The sequence below is a fragment of the Cnephaeus nilssonii genome, assembly GCF_951640355.1.
Source record: "Cnephaeus nilssonii genome assembly, chromosome: 4".
NCBI classification, from domain to species: Eukaryota; Metazoa; Chordata; class Mammalia; order Chiroptera; family Vespertilionidae; genus Cnephaeus; species Cnephaeus nilssonii.
Window position 1 is genome coordinate 52,583,622 of NC_137075.1, and position 20,844 is coordinate 52,604,465.

The 20,844-nt window shown below is 47.6% G+C and overlaps 1 protein-coding gene across 1 annotated transcript in view; it reads right to left on the reverse strand.

The window, feature by feature from the left end:
- The window catches only part of TNFAIP8L3 (TNF alpha induced protein 8 like 3), a 38,969-nt gene extending 22,021 nt beyond the window's left edge, over positions 1-16,948 (reverse strand). Inside the window, exon 1 of the mRNA XM_079769991.1 lies at positions 16,768-16,948. Within this exon, the coding sequence (XP_079626117.1) occupies positions 16,768-16,819 (52 nt within the window). The 5' untranslated portion in view covers positions 16,820-16,948. The remainder of the gene's footprint in view (positions 1-16,767) is intronic.
- Between the last annotated feature and the right edge of the window lie 3,896 nt (positions 16,949-20,844).

The window sequence follows — 20,844 nt, forward strand, 5'->3', positions numbered from 1 at the left end:
CCTGAGGGAGGATGGGGGTAGGGGGTAGGGGGTAGGGGGCCAGAGGAGCTGTGGTCTCCTTCCCTGGCTTCACCCCAAACTCAATGGCAACTGCTCGCACCAGCTTCATCCAGGGGCCTCTAGTTGTCCCTGAGGAGTGTTTGGACACACGGGAGGACATTTTTGTCGTCACAGGATGTGAGCGGAGGGTTCTATAGGCTATTAGTGGGTGGGGCCAGATCTGCTAACTATTCTGCAACATACAAACCACTCTGTAAGCCAGTGGCACCCTGACACCCCCCTCAGTCCTAGGCTTACCCGACCTCTGTAGCCGGGGCCTCAGTCGGTCTCTGCTTTCCTGACCACCCCACCCCTTGGTCCTGCTCAGCCTCGCCAGGGCTCCTTTGCCTTTATCCATGCCTGAAGTCTGGCGTTCTCCTGAGTTCACTCAGGGCTCTCTTCTCTCCTGCCACATACTCTCCCCGAGTGAGATGTCACCCTTGTCCAGGTGCTGATCCCTTCCTGCTGTGTCCCCAGCCCAGGAGTCTCTCCTGAGGCCCACCCCCACATATATTACTGCTTACCAGACCTCTCTACTCGAGTCCCACAGACCCACCCCCCTTCACACGTTCAAAACGTGACTCATCTCCTTTCTCCAACCCTTTGCAGCCCTCCTCCGTGTATTATAAGTGGCTCGGCTGCCTGCCAAGTGTCCAGACAAGAACCCGGGGGCCATCCTTGCCTTCTTTTTCACCCTCACCTCCCACCTCTAATGGTGCATCACACTGACGGAGCTTCCTTGGGATCTTCAAATACATCTGCCCTTCTCTGCCTCACTGGCACCCCCTTAGAACACATTCTCCTCATTTCTCACCCGAATGATAGTCTCCTCACTCCTCTCTCTACTCCAGCTTCCATTCTGTATTCCGCTGGGCTGAGAGCTGGCTTTGATGGTGCTACTCCTTCCTAAGAACGGGCTTTTCTACGTTTACCTTTCTATATTTAAATTACATACTGATACTGCTAGTTCCTGATTTTATTTGCTTTTAACTTCCTATGATGAAAGGTGAGGATTTAAATCTCTTCTCCATTTGTTTCTACCTTCCCATTTGGTTCTATTTTACATCGAACTTCCTGTAATTTAGATACCATTCATAGCTGAGTCATGGATGTTCCATCACTTCCATGGCTGCACTTCCTTTCATACTCATCTTGTTTTCCCAGAGTTAAACACTGCCTTATTTTCGTTAGTTTTCTATCTGTCACGAACCCACTCCCGAAGTTCCTAGCGGAATATAAAGTTCTTCTCAATAGTTTCAAAGTCATCAACTGATGGCCCACTTCACCTTTCTTTCCTGGAGACTCCTCTGGGAGCACTCTGCCCTGGCTCGTGTCTGGGTGCGCTTCCCTCTAAGCCTGCTCCGGGCTGTCCTCCCAGCTCTCCCTGCAAACTTGTCCCTCCGCTCCTGTGTCCACCTCCTGTGTCTCGGCTCTCATGGCTTCCTCTTTCTTCACTTATTCCCCATTTCAGTGGACCATTTTGTCTAGCACAGGTGCCAGCAAACCACCTTGAAGGGCTAGAGAATAAAGGGCCAAAAGCAAAACAGATCAAGGTATTAATAGAACTTCTAGAGGCCCGATGCATGAAATTCATGCAAGAGTAGGCCTTCCTTTCCCCGGCTGCCAGCACCAGCTTCCCTCTGGCACCCGGGACCCGGGCTTCCCTCTGGCTGCCAGCAGGCACCTGGGACCTGGGCTTCCCTCGCAGCCCCAGCTTCGTCCGGAAGGTTGTCCAGAAGGACGTCCAGTCTAATTAGCATATTACGCTTTTATTATTATAGAAGATTTAAGATGTAACCATTACAAAAAGTACAAACGCTCTTAGTTTGTGGGTTATAAAATATAGGTAGCAGGCTGGACTTGGCCTGGGGGAGCCTCAGCTGGCCGACTCCTGATCTCGCAGCTGCCTAAGGACTGGAACATGTTGAGTCCTAACATGTCTTACAATGACTTTATTCCTCCCGCACACTTGATTGATGCTTTGACTGGATCCAGAACTCTGTCAGAAATCATTCACCTGGAGAATTCGAAGGCACCGTGCCACTTGTTGTTTAGCTCTTGGTGTTGCTATTTAGAAAACTAGTAACATTCCTAAAGGCCTGGTTTTCTCTCTGGAAGCTTTTAAAATCTTTGCTTCATGACTAGTCTCCAGTCACGGCCACAGGCCTCCGAGTTTCCACGGCCTTAGTCTCTCTATTGCCCAGGAGGGCTTGTGGGTGAGTGGGGGGCCAGAGGCAGAGTAAATGGAGAGGAGCACCCGGTCTGAGGGGCTGCAAGGAAAGGGCGCATCAAGGATGAGGCAGAGATCGGGGCCAGGGAGACAGGGCGGAAGTGGAGAAGTCAGGACTTGCTTCTGAGGTGAGAGGTCAGTAGGCCGTTTGCTTTGGAGCCAGTATTTCTAAGTTTTGGCCTCTTTAAGGTTAAGAAGAGCTACCTTCCAGGTGGAGAGGCCCAAGAAGGCAGGCACAGCCATGAGTGGCAGACCCGTGACTCTCGAGAGAATGGTCCTGTCCTCCAGCCCTCTGCCCCTCTGGCTTCCCTGCCACCTGACCCGACCGCCAGATCACCTGACCAGCTGTGCTTAATCCTTGTCTGCTCTCCCTCCTGCCTGTATGACAGTCTCAGCCCCTGATTACCAGCAACCTTCACCTGTCTTCAGACTTTGCTTAGACTTCAGCTCCTCTCATTGGGTTATGACCATTTGACAGAGCTATTTTTATGTGGAGAAGTTTGTTTTTTAACAAAAATGAAACAAACAAAAACCCAAGGATGGCTGGAACCTGACTTCTTCACCCACCCATGAGCCTCAGCCCATCACTGACCTCCCTCCTGAGTTATTAGTTCTAATAGTTGTGTGTGTGTGTAGTCTCTCTCTCTCTCTCTCTCTCTCTCTCTCTCTCTCTCTCTCTCTCTCCATATATATATATATATATATATATATATATATATATATATATATAGCTGTACTTCTTCATTGCTGGTAATAGATCTGGTTATATATATATAAATATATATATATATATATATATATAATCTGCAAATAATGAGAGCTGTACTTCTTCCTTTCCAATTTGAATGCCTCTTCTCTCCTTTCCTTGTTTGCTGTGGCTAGGACTTCCGATACTATGCTGAATAGAAGTGGTGATAGTAGGCATCCTTGTCTTGTTCCTGATCTTACAGGAGGCTTTCAGCTTTTCAGCCATATGATGGATTTGTCATAGCCTTTGGTATCTTGAGATATGTTCCTTCTGTACTGACTTTGTTGAGAGTTTTTAATCATAAAATGATTTTGAATTTTATCAAATGCTTTTTCTGCATCTATTGAGATGATCATATGGTTTTTAGCCTTTATTTTGTTAACGTGATGTATCATGTTCATTGACTTATGAATGTTGAAACATCCTTGGTGATTATACAGGGATGGATCCCACTTGATGATGGTGTATAATCCTTTTACTGTATTGCTGAATCCAGTTTGCTAATATTTTGTTGCAAATTTCTGCATCTATGTCCATTAAGGATATATGCCTGCAATTTTCTTTTTCTGTAATGTCTTTGTCTGGTTGTGGTATCAGAGTAATGCTGGCTTCATAGGATGAGTTTGGGAGCATTCCTGCCTCTTGAATTTTTTGTAATAGTATAAGCATAGGTATTAATTCTTCTTTGAATGGTAGAATTCATCTGTGAAGCAGTCTGGTTCTGGACTTTTATTTGTTGGAAGTTTTTGGACTACTGATTCTACTTCATTGCTGGTAATAGATCTGGTTAGATTTTGTATTTCTTCCTGCTCAGTCTTGCAAGGTTATATAATTCTAGAAATTTATCCATTTCTTCTAGATTGTCAAATTTGTTGGCATATAATTGTAGTATTCTGCAATGATTCTTTGTATTTCTGTGGTGTTGGTTGTAACTTCTTTCATTTGTAATTTTATTTAGGTTCTTTCTCCTTGTTTCTTGGTAAGTTTGGTTGAAGACTTGTCAATTTTATTTATTTTTTTTGTTATTTTTTATTTATCTTGTTTCATGCTTGCTTCCTTCAAGATTGTCTCTTTCTCTTTAAACTTTGCCATTTTAATTATAATAAATCTTGGTGTGGATCTCTTTGGGTTTGTCTTGTTTGGAACTCTATCCTTCTGTTTCCTTTCCCAGGTTAGGGAAGTTTTCAGCCATTCTTTCTCTCTTTCTTTTAAATTCTTTATTGTTTAAAGAATTACATATGAATCCTTTTCCCCCCATTGACCTCTCCCCCCTCGTTCCCAACCCCCCAGCACATGCCCTCATCCCCTGACTGACTGTGTCCATGGGTTATGCTTGTATGAATGCATATAAGTCCTTTGGTTGTTCTCTCACCTGCCCCCTCCCTCCCTTCTCTCTTCCTCTGAGGTTGGATGGTCTGTTCAATACTTCTATGTCTCTGTATCTATTTTTGTTCATCAGTTTATGTTGTTCATTATATCCCACAAATGAGTGAGATCATGTGATATTTATCTTTTTCCAACTGGCTTATTTCGCTTAGCATAATGCTCTCCAGGTCCTTCCATGCTGTTGCAAATGGTAAGATTCTTTCTTTTTTATGGCAGTATAGTATTCCATTGTGCAGATGTACCACAGTTTTCTAATCCACTCATCTGCTCATGGGCACTTAGGCTGTTTCCAAATCTTAGCTATTATAAATTGTGCTGCTATGAACATAGGGGTGCATATATCCTTTCTGATTCTGATGTTTCTGGTTTCTTGGGATAAATTCCTAGAAGTGGGATCACTGTGTTGAATGGGAGATCCATTTTTAATTTTTTAGGAAACTCCATAGTGTTTTCCACAGTGGCTGCACCAGTCTGCATTCCCACCAACAGTGCATGAGGGTTCCTTTTTCTCCGCATCCTCGTCAGCACTTGTCGTTTGTTGATTTATTGATGATAGCCATTCTGACAGTTGTGAGATGGTACCTCATTGTCATACAACTTAAGAAAAGGAAGATAAACAATCCAATTAAAAAAAAAAAAAAAGGGCAGCCCTAGCTGGTTTGGCTCAGTAGATAGAGCGTCGGCCTACAGACTGAAGGGTCCCAGGTTTGATTCCAGCCAAGGTCACATACCTGGGTTGCAGGCTTGATCCCCAGTAGGGGGCATGTAGGAGGCAGCTGATCAATGATTCTCTCTCATCATTGATGTTTCTATTTCTCTCTCCCTCTCCCTTCCTCTCTGAAATCAATAAAAATATATTTTTAAAAAATGGTCAAAAGACCTAAATAGACCTTTTACAAAAGAGGACATAAAGAAGGCCAAGAGATACATGAAAACATGCCCAAAGTCACTATTCACCCGAGAGATGCAAATCAGCCATTATTTCTTTAAATAAAGTTCCTGTTCCTTTTTCTCTTTCTTCTCTGTCTGGGATCCCTGTAATGCAAATGTTTGAGTACTTGATGTTATTCCCAGAGGTCCCTTAAACTATCCTGGTTTCTTTTATTTGTGCTTTTTTTTTTTTTAATCCTTTTTTTCTTTGTGCTATTCTGATTGGTTGATTTCCACTAGCCTGTCTTCCAAGTCTCTGATCCGTTCTAATGAGTTTCCAATTTGCTGTTGGTTCTTTCTAATGTGTTTTTCATTTCAGTTATTGCATTCTTCAGGTCTGCTTGGTTCTTTATCACACTTTCCAACTCTTTGTTGAAGGTCTCCCCAAGTTCCTTTGCTCCACCCTCAAGTTTGGTCAGCATCCTTATGACCATTTCTTTAAATTCTTTATCAGGTAAATGAGTTACCTCCATTTCCCTTGTTTGCCACCCCACCCCCGCCCCGTATTTTTCTTGTTCCTTCATTTGAGATATATTTTCCTGTCTTTATTTTGTTTGACTTTCTATGTTTGTTTATATGAATTAGGCAAAAATAGCTATCTCTAGATATTTTGGTCTTTTGTAGAAGTGGCCTCTGTGTAAGCTGTGTGTGCTGGATGGTTTGGCAGGCTGGTAAGAGCCAAATGGGTGCCTCAGGCCTCAGGGGCACTGGCCTACTCAGCCAGAGTGGCTCTGGGTAAAGGGGCCAGGTGCATATAGCAATGCCTTATTGATCCTGCTTGCTCCCTTTGTTTGAGGCCAAAATGGATTCTGGAATGAGTCTGGAAACCCAATGCAGTGACCTTGCTGATAGGCCAGAGCACCTGGCTAGAATCCCTACCCACTCTATGAGGCAGAGGGAGACATAAACAAAGGTCCTGACCAGCCCCTCCAACCCCAAAGAGTTCCCGCAGTCCTTAAAGAGCTCCTGTGGCTCCCCAGCCTTCTTTATACAGTCTCTCCTGGTTTGTTAGACAGAAAGTGGTCGGGTGTAGAGGTAACCAGAGCGTAGGCAATATGTGCCAGGTGGTTTGGGAAGCTGCTTAGAGCTGGGCATGCAATTCCCACCCCTGAGGCACTGGCCTGCAGGCTGGAAGGCTCTGAGCACTGAGGCCAGGCTTAGCAGTGAAGCGCCATTGTTCCTGCTTGCTCCAGAGGGAAAAGGCTCCAGCCACCGTAGCTGGGGGGTAGTGGTGATTTGCAGGAAGGCCAAAGCACCTGAATAGAAGTGGAGGGAATGTACACAATGGCGATCCTGGGCTCCTGGGCTCCCGTAGCTCCCTGAGGGCTCGGAGCACCCTGAGGGCTCTGGGGGCCTCCCAGCTTTCCCCATTGGGTCTCTTCACTTGCTTGTTGTTCATTCAGCCCTCGGGTGTCTCCAAGGAGTAATTGCTCTCTATTTGGTTTGCTCAGGGGAGGGGGAAGCTCAGGAAGGGGAGAGTTCCCGTTTCCCATGCCGCTGCCACCTTAGACCTCCTCTCACTGAACACTGAGATTGTTTAGGCTGGATGTTTATGTTTGTTTCTGTCCCCTTTAAGGGGGGGAAGGGGAGAGGGGAGTTTTAAATAGTAAAAATCCACCGCTTACTTTCTGCTTTTGTATTTCTTCCTGGCTCAGCCTTGGAAGGTTATATACTTATGGACATTTATCCATTTCCTATAGATTTGGTAATTTAATATTTCTGAATCTGTTTCTTCATCTGTAAGCTGGGAACAAGAATACCTGCTTTATCCATGTCCTGTTTGTGCTATGAGATCATGTGTATAGGATATTTCATTGTTCTCATGACTTCACAACTGTGTAACTTGGTGGCTGTTGAGGCCACCTGAAGAGCTGGGAAAAGGTGAAGGAAAGACAATGATCTGGGTATGGAAATGCTGAGTTGAGGTGTTTTCTAGATAGTAAGGAGGGGCCCAGAGGTCTCTGAAATGCAGGATTCTTGCTCTGGAGAGAGAACTGGGCTAGGCCACAGCTTTGGGAATCCTTAGTTTTGTGCTGTAAGACTGGTGATCTCTTCCAAATAAAGGTGTATTGTCAGACAAGAACAAGGCCAAGAGCATGGTCTTAGGGAAAATAATGAGGGATGCCACAGGAGCAATTGAGGATGGGTACAGGGAAACCAGGATTATATACAGAGAGGCCAACAGGAAAAAAATTCAAGAAAATTCAGGTTTAATTTCCATTGGATACAACTCTGGGTTCTTTAAAAGTGGACTCTGCATTAACTGAGTCCTGCCTGCCTTGTTTGGCTGAGACTGAATCGCTAAATTATGCAGTTAAATTCTAAGGGTAGAGAGGCTGACAGATGAACAATTTTCCTTACAAAAATGAAAAATCAATCTAAACAAAGATAAAATATGATTGGAGAATCAGAGGCCAATAAACCTATTCCTGACGCCTGGTAGCTATTAAACTAAAAGTAAGTTAACCTTTGCAATTAATAGTCACTGGGTATCTGTAAAACCTACCACATATCTCTTGGGTATTAAAGAAAAAAAGAGTAAAAATCTTCTGAGTGCTCCATGTAGGGCAATTCTGGCTGAGAGGCAGGTGTGGGCGGGGCAAAGGGAAGGGCCTGGCGTGGGACTGTGGTGGCCTGACCTCTGGGCAGATGTGCCCAGGAGGGAGAAGCCTCAGGAGAGGAAAAAGAGTGAAGGGGCAGCAAGAACATGGTGGAAAGTGTTGGAAGGAAACAGAGTAGGGGTGCTTTTGATATCCTGACACCCAGAATAACTCGGCTCCTTTTAAAAAAATTACATATGTTTTGGAAGAAGGATAGAGGAGCCAAAAGATCTGGCTTCCAGGTCTGGTTCTGACACTGCCTGGCAGTATAGCCAGATGTTTTTAGTGTCCCCAAGTAAACATTTCAGAAAGGGGGACTCCAATCCTATATAATAAAAGCCTAATATGCAAACTGACACAACGGCGGAACGACCAGTCGCTATGACATGCACTGACCACCAGGAGGCAGACGCTCAACACAGGAGCTGCCCCCAGCCAGCAGGTTCCAGGCTGGCCAAGGCAGGTGCCAGCGGGGGCCCCTTGATCGCCCCACAGATTGGCCGGGATCTCCGGCCAGGCCTAGGGACCCTACCTGTGCACGAATTTTGTACACCGGGCCTCTAGTTCTCTTATAAAGCCCCCTTCTTTCCAAAATAAAGCTCTCTTGCATCTTTTCAAAACTGTTTTAGAACTGCACTCATTCCTTTGGAAAAGCACATCTATTCTTAGGGCTCTATCTGCTTGTCGTCTTTGTATTGTTTTCACATATTCTACCAAGAGCTAGCATTCTTTTGGTCGGAAAATAATGTTGCTAAAAAGCAGTAATTAAGAGATAGCGCTGAAAACCCAAACCCAAGTTGTATAGCTCTGAATCTCAAGTTTCTGTCACTGCGCTGCAGTCTCATCTTTGAGTTTTTCTTCTCCCCCTTGAATCCAACTGATTACCATGCCCTGGGGGATGTTATATCTGAAAAGATTCTAAATGCTGGAGTGGGGAAAAATGGCTTAGGCCCCAGCTAAGGTGCATCTGGCAAAGAGAATGTTGGTTTGTCTTCAGCACCTTTCTTGACTGCTTTTCAACCCTTCTCTCCCCTCAGTGTTTGCCACATTCACCATCCACCAGGTCCCCCTCACTCTGGAGATAAGAGTGGCTGCAGGGTACTCCCAGGACTTTCTCTCCATGGCAGCAGCTTTATGCTGCTCTCCCCATCTTCCCTCCCAAGCTACCCCTCACCAGCCCCTGTTCCAGAGCCAGTGCCAACCATCCTTGCCCATGTGTTACTGGGTTAATGCAGGTAATGTCTGCAGCTTAAATAGGGTCCTAACCAAACAGAAGGAACCTAATGAAAGAACCTAATGGTCAGGGTTCTTGGTCTCATGGGAGCTGGTAGGAGATGCAAAGAAGCCTGGTGGCATCCATTGACCTAACTACATAGTCTACCTGGTACAAGAACACCATTTTTGGAGTTAGACTGGTTTCATATCCACTGACAAGCTGCACATCTCTGAGCAAGTTACTTAACCTCTCTGTGCCTTAGATTTTCTGGTCTATAAAATGGGGCCATTTACAGTATCTAGCCCAGAAAGCCAGTATAAGGGTTAACTCAGTCTCAAATACACGGTACATGCTTAATTAATATAAAAGAGTAAGTAAAAATTCAAAACATCACTATTATTTTATACTCAGTACTAGCCCGCTGGGGCTGAACTCTGGCTGACAAAGACTATCCTTATAGCTTTTCATCTTGATATTAACCACGACTTATTGCACCCTAGTTTCTCTTACCCTGTAACCCCAACCCCAGTCTCTCTCGTGAATTTCTCATTGTTATCCCAAGGAAACCAAGGAACCAGTCTCCCATGTGGTCAGAAAGAGGCCTGCCCTGCAGATGGCCCCCATCACCCCTCTCCCATATTTTACTCTGAAAGATCAGTTAATCTTCTCAGCATAACCACAGGCCCCAAATCAGGAATGTGGGGCGTGCGTGCTCACCAGAACATCCTTCACAGAATTCCCTCCTGCACATAAAATCAGATGCCTCTACTATAAAAAAGAAACTGGGAGTCACCATAAAGCTATGTATCACCAGAATGCTGCCTTTCAGGGCTAGAACCGTTTCACAGAAAGAAAGCATATTTGACTTCTGAGTAGAGAACCTGGAAGCCGGTGGCTGCTCCTGTGGCTTTTCAACAGTTGAAGCCAATACTTGGACATTGCCAAAGCGTGTCCTTTTTTTCCTGGAGAACTGAGTTACAAAATACTGGTTTCTATTAGGGTGTGTCTAGCACTTTCTGTGCCGCCAAGCCTGCCATTTTTTATAGACTGCACACTAGATTTTCCATGAACAGCCTCAAATTTATTCCCAGGCAGTAATGTTTAGGAAACCCAATATGAACGGGAAGATTGTCCTAAGGCAGCCTCAGAATTTATGCCATGCAGTAGCCTAAAAAGAGTATTTCTGATGCATAAAAAAAAAAATGTGTATTTTTGGCATGCCTTAATATATGTGGGGCAAAGGGTATTCACTCTTTTGATATGTTTTCTTGGATTGGGTTGCTAGGAGAAACGTAAAAAAAAATCTTCTCTCTTCTTTATTTCTATACTTGTACAAAATATAGCCCAAACACCCACCTACACAGGCATTTTACATAAAGGGTTGGAAGCCAAGTGACGGAAAAACACAACAAAATTATGTATATAGTGGTGTTTTGTTTTTTTTTCTAGAGATTTACATGTGAATTCAAGTGGGAGCCAAAGGTAACTCTGGAGGAAAATAACCAGTTAGAGAAAGTGCTAATGGGAAGTGTGACTATAATTTGGTTTTGTTGACAAATAAAAAAGCAGGTGCCATATTTTTAAAGAGAAATATAACAGGAAATAGAGCTTTATGTTTACATACTCATAAACATTCTCTCACCATCTCTAGAAACTCACATGTTGGCTACAACCACCGCCACAGCACCCAGTTTTATGTTTTGAGGAAGACAGCCCTCTTCTCCCAGGTGGCCTCCAGGGACCCCACCCTCAAGGCCCATCCTTCCATGAAGCCTTTCCACCAGAACTCCAGGCCACCATGCCCCATGCTCCAAATCATACACTAGTTATTGCTGATGCCGCCCGGCCTTGCAGAGCCCAAACACTCCACAAGCTGCTGGGAGTGCTGCCTTTAGATGGCCCTCAGCAGAATTATAATAAAAGCCTAATATGCAAATTGTTCAAACATGCGCTGACCACCAAGGGGCGGCGCGGAACATGGCAGGTGTCTGCAACGCTGCGCTGGCAGCGGGTGGCAGTGGAGGTGCTGCCGGCCCTGATGGGCCCCCAACCAGAGCGGGACCTCGGTGGGATGGTGGAGCAGGTGAGGGGGTGGCACCAGGCCACGGTGGGGTGCCAGGTGGGGATTCAGGGCTTCAAGGCTGGCTGCGAGCTTCGGGGAGCGAGCTGGGGCCTGATCCCTGCCGGCCACCCCGAGGGACCCCACCCATGCACGAATTCGTGCACCAGGCCTCTAGTTATATATAAAGGCCTGGCCCCTCACCGCAACTCAGAACAGTTCGAAGGGCTATTCCAGCTCCAGAGCATGACGCTTTGTTGGGTCTGCGTTACAATCAAGTGTCCCTCTATTTCTCTTTTCTTCCCCAGGTATTGATCCCAAGAGCAGTCTCAGATAAAGCTACTACATCTTAACCTGCATCTCAGAGCCTGCTCCCTGGGGAACCAACCTACAACAGCATCCGTACATCTGCCTACCCATCCAGCAACCTACCACTGTGTTTAGGGCACATGAGTCGGGTTGGTGAGAGGTGAAAAAGACCCAGACCTTGGCTTTAGAATAGTTCAGGACAGGAGATGAGACATATACAGAAATAACCATAAAGCACACAGTGGAAAGTGGCTGGTGTCAAGAAAGAACATAAACAGAGATGAGGCAGAGGTGTAATCCCAGGCAAAGAGATCAGGAGTCGTCACGCACTGGCTTAGCTTGTGGTAATCAGTATGTGTGTCCTCTCCTCCCACCTGATCTCAAGCCCTGGTGGACAGGATGGGCTGTGTCCTTATCTCTCTTGGCTCCCCGTTACTTTCCAACACAGCGTCCTAGACAGTGCGAGCAGTCTTAAAGCAACGAAGCAAAACCAAACATGGAAGGGAAGCGTTGGCAGTTCCGCTTCATTGGGCAGGTTTCTGGCTGTTGATCTGGCCTTACAGTGCAGAGTTCCCAGGAGGCTCGTCAGGATCTCATTTATTTATTATGTCCATAAAAATCTGGGGAACATGAAAGCACCAGACAAGGTCCTGACCCTCAAAACAGCTACAGCCCACTGTGTGGACCAGGCAGAGGCCCCTGAATATGTCCACAAACAGGAATAAAACACGGGACTGGGACTAACAGCCAAGCGGTACGTCATCCCCAGGAGGTCCCTGCCCTCAGTTGGTCCGTTCATTCATCGTCCTTCTGTCAGTTGACAAAGGTTACTGTACAGCCTCCTCCAGGAACCTAACAATGAGAATCAACAAACTCCAGAACCTCACCATCCCCAGAACTAATGCTCTGGCATGATTTACTGTCTACAGGGGGAAAGTACCTTTAAGGCAGACATCACAAAGTTCCTGATGGAAGGAGGGGCTGGGAGTGCGTCTCCTGCATTTCCCTGCCCTCACCCCTGTTAACACGGCAGTCTCCTTTCACTGCTTTGGTACAATCTGTCACCAACTTCAGTTTGTTCCTCTGAAATGGCATTTGCATCCTTCCTCTCTGCCTTGCCGTAGCGCTTAGCACTGCCACCCCCTCTGATATTGTGCCCACACCCTGGGAGCTGAGGCTCAAACCTGGGTCAGTCAAATGTGGCTTCTGCAAACCCAGCTCCCAGTTGGTCACATCTCTGCTCAATAGTAAGCCCAGGGGGATTCTCTCATCACCATCAGGACCAAGTTACTAGGACCCTCTTATAAGTGGCCCTTCCTCCACTCATCTAACTTGATGTCCCCGTACTCCCCAGCATATTGCCTCCATTCCATTCACCTCCCTGTTTATTTGTGCCTTTGCTCAAGTGGTGCCTGACTTTGGAAACACCTTCCCTCCTCCTGGCCACCAATCGGTCCTACGTACTCCTTGCTACTTTGTTCACATGGATCAAGCTTAGGACCTAGGGGATGAAATGTTAGGAGCCTGCTGTTTTCCACTTCCTTTATTGTCTTCAAGTTCTGCTACCACATCTGCACTCCATAGCACGGAAATGCTTGTCTGCAGTACCTACCCGGCTGCAAGGATGCCTCGTCAGCTTGGTTGCCCTGGACCAGCTAGCTGTCTGCCTTTAGCTGCGTAGACTACCCTGGTCTTACAAGCCAGAAAGGGAAAAAGCTGACATTGCTAATGTTTACTCGCTTGTTGCATCTTTGGACAGACTCTCAATCACTGCGGAGTTAATAGACTGAGCTCTAGGGTTTCAAAGGACAGACTGCCAAGTTGGGTCTCTGGAATGAATCCAGTGTTCCATAAACTCTGCTTCTCTCCTAATCATAGAAAGAACCATAAAACAAGAGAAGGGCAGAGGCGCTGCAGGCAGCAGAACGACACAGAGCATCATCCTGTGCTTCCTGAAAAACAGAAAATGCAGATTGAGACAGATCTCACCCCCTCTTGGCCCTCCTATGCATGGTGGCGCTAGATGAGAGATCTGCTGGTGCTGAGGAGATCTTTGGAAAAGTCTCTTGAAAGGGGTAAAGAGTAAGTGGTCCTTGGAGATGTCCTCACTCCTCTGCCAATTCGTGACTGGTGAGATGGGCAAAAATGGAAGAGAGATCAGGTGAGTACCTCCTGTGCCTCCTGCTACCTTGAAGGGAAAAGTGTGTGTGTGTGTGTGTGTGTGTGTAGGAGGGGGTTAAGGAGGTTACACCCTCTTCTTCTATTCGAAGTGGCATGAAAGTGGCTAATCTCCAGGTTACCAGGTGGATTGGGCAAGGGGTTCTCTGCTTTTTACAACTTTCCCTAGAGCTGGAGGAGAGGGTGGTGAAAGCAGTAGATTTAAAATCCCCATCTTCATGCCTTGAGCTGGAAGATGATGAGGGTGAAAAGAGGTAAATTAAAAATAATCTACCCCAAACAAACAAGCGCACACACACACACACACACACACACACACACACACACACCACCTTGGAAAGAAAATTTAAAAAAAATCTCCTTAGACAGTTGCATTAATGTGATAATAATGACAACAATATTAATTGGCTTACAAATGCCTATGGGTTTACATTTTACAAAGCACTGGGGCGAATTATTTAGCAGTGTTCTTATGCCACATAATCCAATCAGGTGGTAATCAAAATAGCAGCTACCATTTATTGAATGACTACCAGGAATACTTTTCATGTGTTATTTATCCTCACAGCCCCTTGTGGTACTATTGCTAATCCCCATTTTACCAAGGGGGAAACTGATGTTTGGAGAGGCTAAGTAACTTGCCCATCAGGTAGAGATTGAAATCTAGGTCTTCCTGATTCCACAATCCAGGCTCTTGACCTTAATAAGGCCCATTTTAGGGCAGGGCTTTTTCACAAGTTCAGGAAGGGCAGGGCATGGAGGAGGAAGGAGCCCTTATATGGCAACTCCCTATGAAATAGGTATGTGCGTGCACACACACACACACAGATATCCAAGAGGTCCACTTGCTCTCCTGTCCTTCTGTGTTAAAACCCATCCAGCTTACACAGACACAGGTCCACACTCCTTAGAGGGACAGAGGTCAGTCCCTATGGCTAACATACCTGTCATTTAACCTGCATCTGAAGCTGCAACTGAGTTTCCGTTTGACAAGCTGCAGCCATAGCAAGGTAGTGAATTAACATCAAGCTTTGAAGCTCTGTCTCAAAGAACACTTTAAGACTGAAAATAATGAGTGAGACAGAATGCCGTGTAGCAGAATGGCTCGTGGCATTCAAATAAATGTTCAACTTGTGGGATTCAAGCACATGGAGAAAGAAGAAATGACTGTAGAAAACAGTGAGGCACAAACAAATGGCGACAGCTCACAAGAGCTGGCTGCCCTACTCCTCATCTGGCCGCCTGACGTCAGTGGTAGTGCTTGCTGTTAGCTGTGCAGGGGCCTTCTGACACGGACATGAGCACATTCAGATACTCAGCGTTGGGCAGGCTGGAGGGAGCAGCAGCAAGACTCTTAAGAATACCTTACTTGCCCCTTTCACCTAAGTACTGACTTTTCTAGAATGTCTCCCCCCTCCCCACCTTCTCCTCCCCTCCCCATCCACCCCAAAGGAGCTCTCAGGGTGGGCCTGGAGAGCCTGTTAGTTCCTGGGATTTTGAGAAAGTAAAGTGTCACGCCCCCCCACCCCCCCGCCATTCAATTTTGAAGGTATACTTAGATACACACAAAACACCCACTGCAACTTTTAAATGATGTGAGAAGATCCACAAGTCACCTGTGAAAAGAAATCTTAATGTTTCACAGCCACAGAAACATGCAGGCAGGCAAAGGGCTCATGTTTATTAATTATACCTACACAAAGCAGGTAGCCCTGGCGCACACACAGGAATCCTCACACACAGGCATCTTGGTGATGCCACCCTTCCTTTCTGCAGCCTCTTCCCACCCACCTGAAGGTGTTGGCCACAGCCGTCCTGTGAGAGGCTGAGGGGTATGACCCAGTGGAAAAGGACTCCGTCCTTGGCTACTCCCTGACGGTGAGATGTGGGCAAGCTATGACAGTCACCTGGCCAGGGGCTGTGAGGATGAAGGGCAATGATACCTGTGGGGTCCTTGGCACGGCGCCTGGCGCTGTCCTGCCTGGTTCCGGAGCCTGCCTTTCCTACACCCACTCTGGGGCTGATGATGCCCTCTTGTCACTTGGTCCCCATCCTTAGGACACTGGTCTGACACTGGGAAGAGTGGGGACTAGTCCAGGGCCTCGGGTCTCTACCAGGTGGGTCCCAGCACTCAGGTCACAGGTCTGCTGGCGAGGGCTGGCCTTCAGGGTCACACCGGGGGCCGCAAAAAGGGCACGTGGCGCGGATGTTCTTGTCCCCGGTGCCTGGACTCCAGGGCGGCGGGCGGGGCCAAGCCAGTGCAGGTGGGCAGAGCCCAGCAGTAAGTCCACCCAAGGCTGTGGGTGGTTTCCTCCTGTTGCTCAGTATCGGGGAGGGGCGGGGGAGCGCATTCATTTTTTTCCTAAGCATCTACCCATTGCTTCAATAACTATCGATTGTGAAAAAGCCGGCGGCGCCTCTTCCAGGCGAGGCCCGGCCCCGGCGCGCCCCCCCCCCCCCCCCCCGCCTGTGTTCCGGGACCCTCGGCGGGACCTCCTGCGCGCGTGCGGGACAGGCGGCGGGCTAATGCTTCTGCATGGGCTGGTCTAGCGAAACGGGCAGCCGCTAGCTGTGGTTTGACCCCTGCACGTCCACCCGCGGGGTATTTCTTTCCCGAGTCCCCAGTCATCTCCTCGCCCCGGGTCACCTGCTCCGCAGCGGCCCCGCGTCGCCCCGGATTCGAGGACGGGGCCAAGAGCTCGGAAAGTTATTTCAGAGGCAGATATGTTGCAACCCTCACCGTAGCAAACTACAGGTCTTGGATTTCCCAAACCCTTCCCCACCCCCTTCCAGCTCCGGAGACCCGAGCCCGCTGCGGGAGACCTGCTGCGCCCAGAGCTACACGCCCCGCACCTCCTATGCCTCCGGCGCGCCCGAGTGCAAAGCGGGGGAAAAGCCCTAGCAAACTCACAGCGCGGAGCCACCGCCAGTCCCCGCCTGGAAGGGACCCAGCTGCTGGCGATTGGCCTCCCGCCTGGCAGCTCCGAGAAATACTCGCGATTTCCTGCCCCGGCCTCTCCTCTCCCGGTCCCAGCCCTCCCGGCCGCGCTGCCGCGACCCCTCAGTCCGTACCTGCGGCGGTCATGGGCTCGCCCTCACTCTGCTCGCCAGAATCCGAATCCATGCTGCGGGCGGCTGGCTGGGCGTCCACAGCCTCCTGCCCGTCTGCGGGGCGCTGGGAGCCGGCGTCCCGGCCCGGGCTGTCCGGCGCAGTCGGTGCGGTCAGCCGGGAGGCGGCAGCCCGGGAGGTGCGGTCTGGGCTGTGCGCGGTGGCTGCGGCCAGGAGGCGGCTCCGCAGAGGCGAGCGCCGCCCGCTCCCCACTCCCGGCGCCCGCCGGCCGGTGCCTGCGCGAGGGGAGCGCGGGGCGGAGGGTGGGGCGCGCCTGGAGCGAGTGGGGAGGAGAGAGGGGAGGCGCGGGCGGTGAAGAGCGGGAGCCGCCGGCGCCTCGCAGGATCCAGACGGGGGTTAAATACCCCGGGGGCGGTGCCACTCCTCCCACCCGCGCCCGGAGCCCGGACTCGGGGAGCGCGGTGAAGTGGCGCGGCGGGCGAGGCTGATCCCTTTTTCTTGGGTGTGGCCAAGTTTGGAGGATTCTTAGGTGAAAAGGTGCCAAATAGGAAAATGGGAAGTTCCGAGTGAGAGGGAGTCTGGGCGCTCGGGTTCGTTGGGACTCCGCCGCTTACAGACCTTGGGCGGAGTGACACAACTTAGGTCTTTTTCCTCCCTTGGAAAAGGGGAAAGAGGAGAGCTTCCTTTTGTCCGGAATGCTTTGGGGGAGTAAATAGGATAATGCAAGGGAGGGTTCAGGGGAAGTAAACGACGCCCGGCAGGTAAAGCTGACTCCCCGGGCGTGGGCGGGCAGGGTGGACCAGCCGAAGGGGCGCTGGTTCCCAGCGCTGGGAGCCCTGGGTCACATCAAAGGCAGGACCCACCCTGCCAGACTCGAGGGGCAAGAATTGATTTTAAAACCTTTTCTTTGTCTTTAACACAGAGTGTGCTGAATTTCCTCAGTACTCCCTCTTTCCAGTTTCTTAAAAAAAAAAAAAAGCGTTTGTAAATTCATTCAGTAATTAAAAGACTAAACTAAGGGGAAAAAATACACGGAGCAGTAGGGCCTCGGGAGATTGTTTGTGGTTAATTCTTGACTATCCACACAGTCTTATTGTCTCCCTGAATTATCAGCTCCAGCACCTGTATAACCTCAGGCCAGCTTCCCTTCATATGAAGTGTAGGCAGAGAATACAGACGAACTTGACTGACTGCGCAAAATGAAATCAGGAAGAGCAGTCTACTAAAAAGCACCATTTATTGAGTGCTTCCTAAGCGCACTCCTACAATGATCCAATGACAATTTTGGGTGAAGCCGTTTGAAAATGCTTTGTTGGAGGTCAAAAATTGTTTCAAGTTGGCAAGTTGATAGAATTCAATCTATACTGTTATCTCCATTTTATAGATGTGGAAACGGAGTCTCCTGTTCCAGTAGATAACTTTCCTGTGGTCTCAGGTCCAGTAAGTGGGTGAGCAGGGACTTGAAGTCAGGGCTATGCCACGTCCAGGACAGCTCCTTAGGGTACAGTGTCACCTTTCTGTTCCCTGGGGGCTGCACATGGACTTTGATAAAAGTTACATGGATTTCGATGGAGGGGTGGGAAGAGCCCCACCCTAAATGTGGGGTCTTGGGCAAATGGCATAACCTTCCTCAGTTTCCGCCCGTGTTGGCATCTCCTTCAGATGGTGGTTGTAAGGCAGTAAATGAAATAATGACTATGGAAGCTATTACCCAACGCCTGGCACACAGTTACTGTCTGGTAAGTGGAAAGAACATGCATTCTTAGATCTAATCGATCCCGTTTAGAAAAACAAATATTTAAAATCACATTCTTAAGGGACAAGAATAAATTCATGGCAACATTTGGATAAAAGTTGATACTCAAAGACCAGATAGCTGGGATCGTTTTAAAAGTTTGCCGTCAGAGCTTTGCAGTCTTAAGGCAAAACAACGATAGCGTCAGAGAACAGAGCATGTTGGATGGAAAAGGCATCCAGCTTCCTCTAAATACCACCAAAACACCTCTGCATCCTGGCAATAAAGGAAAAAGGGAAGCTCACTGCTGGAGCTTGATCAATAGTAAGCAAAGCACCAGGAGCGCGTGCTTACGACACGCATGCCCATCAGTCATCAGATCTTCACTGAGTACCTAGTACTTTTCAGCCCAGAGATAAAATGGGGGTTGGGGGGCTGCTGGTCAAGGTGATCCTGAAAAGTCTATGCGGTGAGTCTTCAATAAGTAGCCATTATCCATTTACCTGTTCATATATTCAGTCATAGTGTATTTCTGCAAAGGAGGCAGGCATAGAGTGAAAAATTGAATGTGGAATTAAACAATGGAGAAGAGAGATCCAAACTAAATAAGGTCCCCATTCCAATTTCCGATGATATGCAATCTGTTGTCATGGGATAGCAAGACAAAAGGAAATGACTGCTGGCATGCATGTGTGTTTAATGAGGAACATTAGTGGAACATACCTTATCTGTCCTCTCCCAGCATGGAAAAATCTGTATAAGAGAAGGAAGTCCTTAAAATAGTATCCCACGACCATCACCCCCATGAACACAGTGAAATCTGTGCTGGTGAAGCTCCTTTACAAACCAACCCTAATGTATTTCTTTAAAAGAGGAAAGCGAGAAAAAGCTCTTAGAAAAGAGGAAAGGGTTTCCGTAGTTCCTCTGTATATTTTTAGAAGAATGGCATCACTTTGCAGACTTGAATCTAGAGTCTGAGGGTTATAAACCACTTTCCTCAGTGTTTCCACTACATCTTTGCAGGCTGGCTGCTCTTCAGACACGAGTTTCTAACTCTTATTGGTCATTTCTTAGCTTCAGCCAAACGAAACTGTTGGCTTTTTAAGGAACTCGCCTCTCTGGTGGGAAAAGCATATCTATTTGTAAGGTGTCAAGAAACAGATAATAAAATAGATCCATTTTTGCGAGCACAATAATACTTCTTTAATCTGAGCCAGGGCTATGACTCATCTGCCTGTCTCCTCTTGTGGGATGGAAAGGGAGCTGTCTGCAGACCTTGGGCAGGCAGCTGGGAGGAGCGAGGGAGGTTCCTCTCACCAGCGAGGGCTGCTGCTCTGCTTTAAAAACCCACATGGCTCCGGAACTGCGTTTCTCTGGGCTGAAGTGGCCCTTGGCACTTCAGGATGAGAGGTTGGCCAAGACAACTCCATTTTTAATAACTTGTGTCTCAAGGTGGATGCTGGCACCAAGGAAGCTTCTGCCCAGAGCCACGGCCGCCTCCGTGGGGCTCTAGGCAAGCTGGGCAGTGGGGTGTGAGCTGGCTTCTTACCGTCTGACGGAACAAGGTGCCAGAAGGCAGCCTTTGAAGAGTAGGCTTTTCCTATTTCTTTCCGGCTAGCAAAAAGAAGTTTTATTGCCCCTGACCCAATTTCCAATGCAATTCACACCACCGTAGAAAACTTAGAAAACACATATGAACAATGAAAAATAAAAATTTAAAACCCATTCATAATTCCACCGGCTACAATAACGTACATATCTTTTGAAAAAAACTCTCCCTTTGTGGTGTATAGCATTCTATTTTTGTAACTTGCTTTTTCCTTTTAACAATATGTTGTGAACATTATTCCATCCACTCTCTGACAACATGATTTTTAATATCTTCACAGTATTCTATTGTACACATGTATGGGTATACCAAAATGTATTTAAACACTCCTCTTTTGTTGGGCATATAGGCTGTTTCCAATTTTCTGTTAATAGAAGACAGCATCAGTGAACATCATCATGTCTAAATCTGTGCACACATCTGCAATCACTGTCTATTAACCTTCACCAACCGCATTTGGTCTTGGGAGAGAGAAACAAGACAGAAAATTGTACTAAGGTAGCTAACAAAGTAATCATTAGTACAATATCCCGAGACTTTTAAGGTTATAAAGAATTTTTATGGACATGATCTCCTCTCAGCAGAGAGTGGGTTGTTTTAGTTTATTCTTGCATTTATCGAGCATTGATTGAGCCCACAGGGGGTTCCTCTAGGATGAGGAGTGGAAAATTTCCTTCCACATTTTTATTGTGGGCGCTGTATATGCTGCACAGCCCCATCCAAGTCCAGACACCT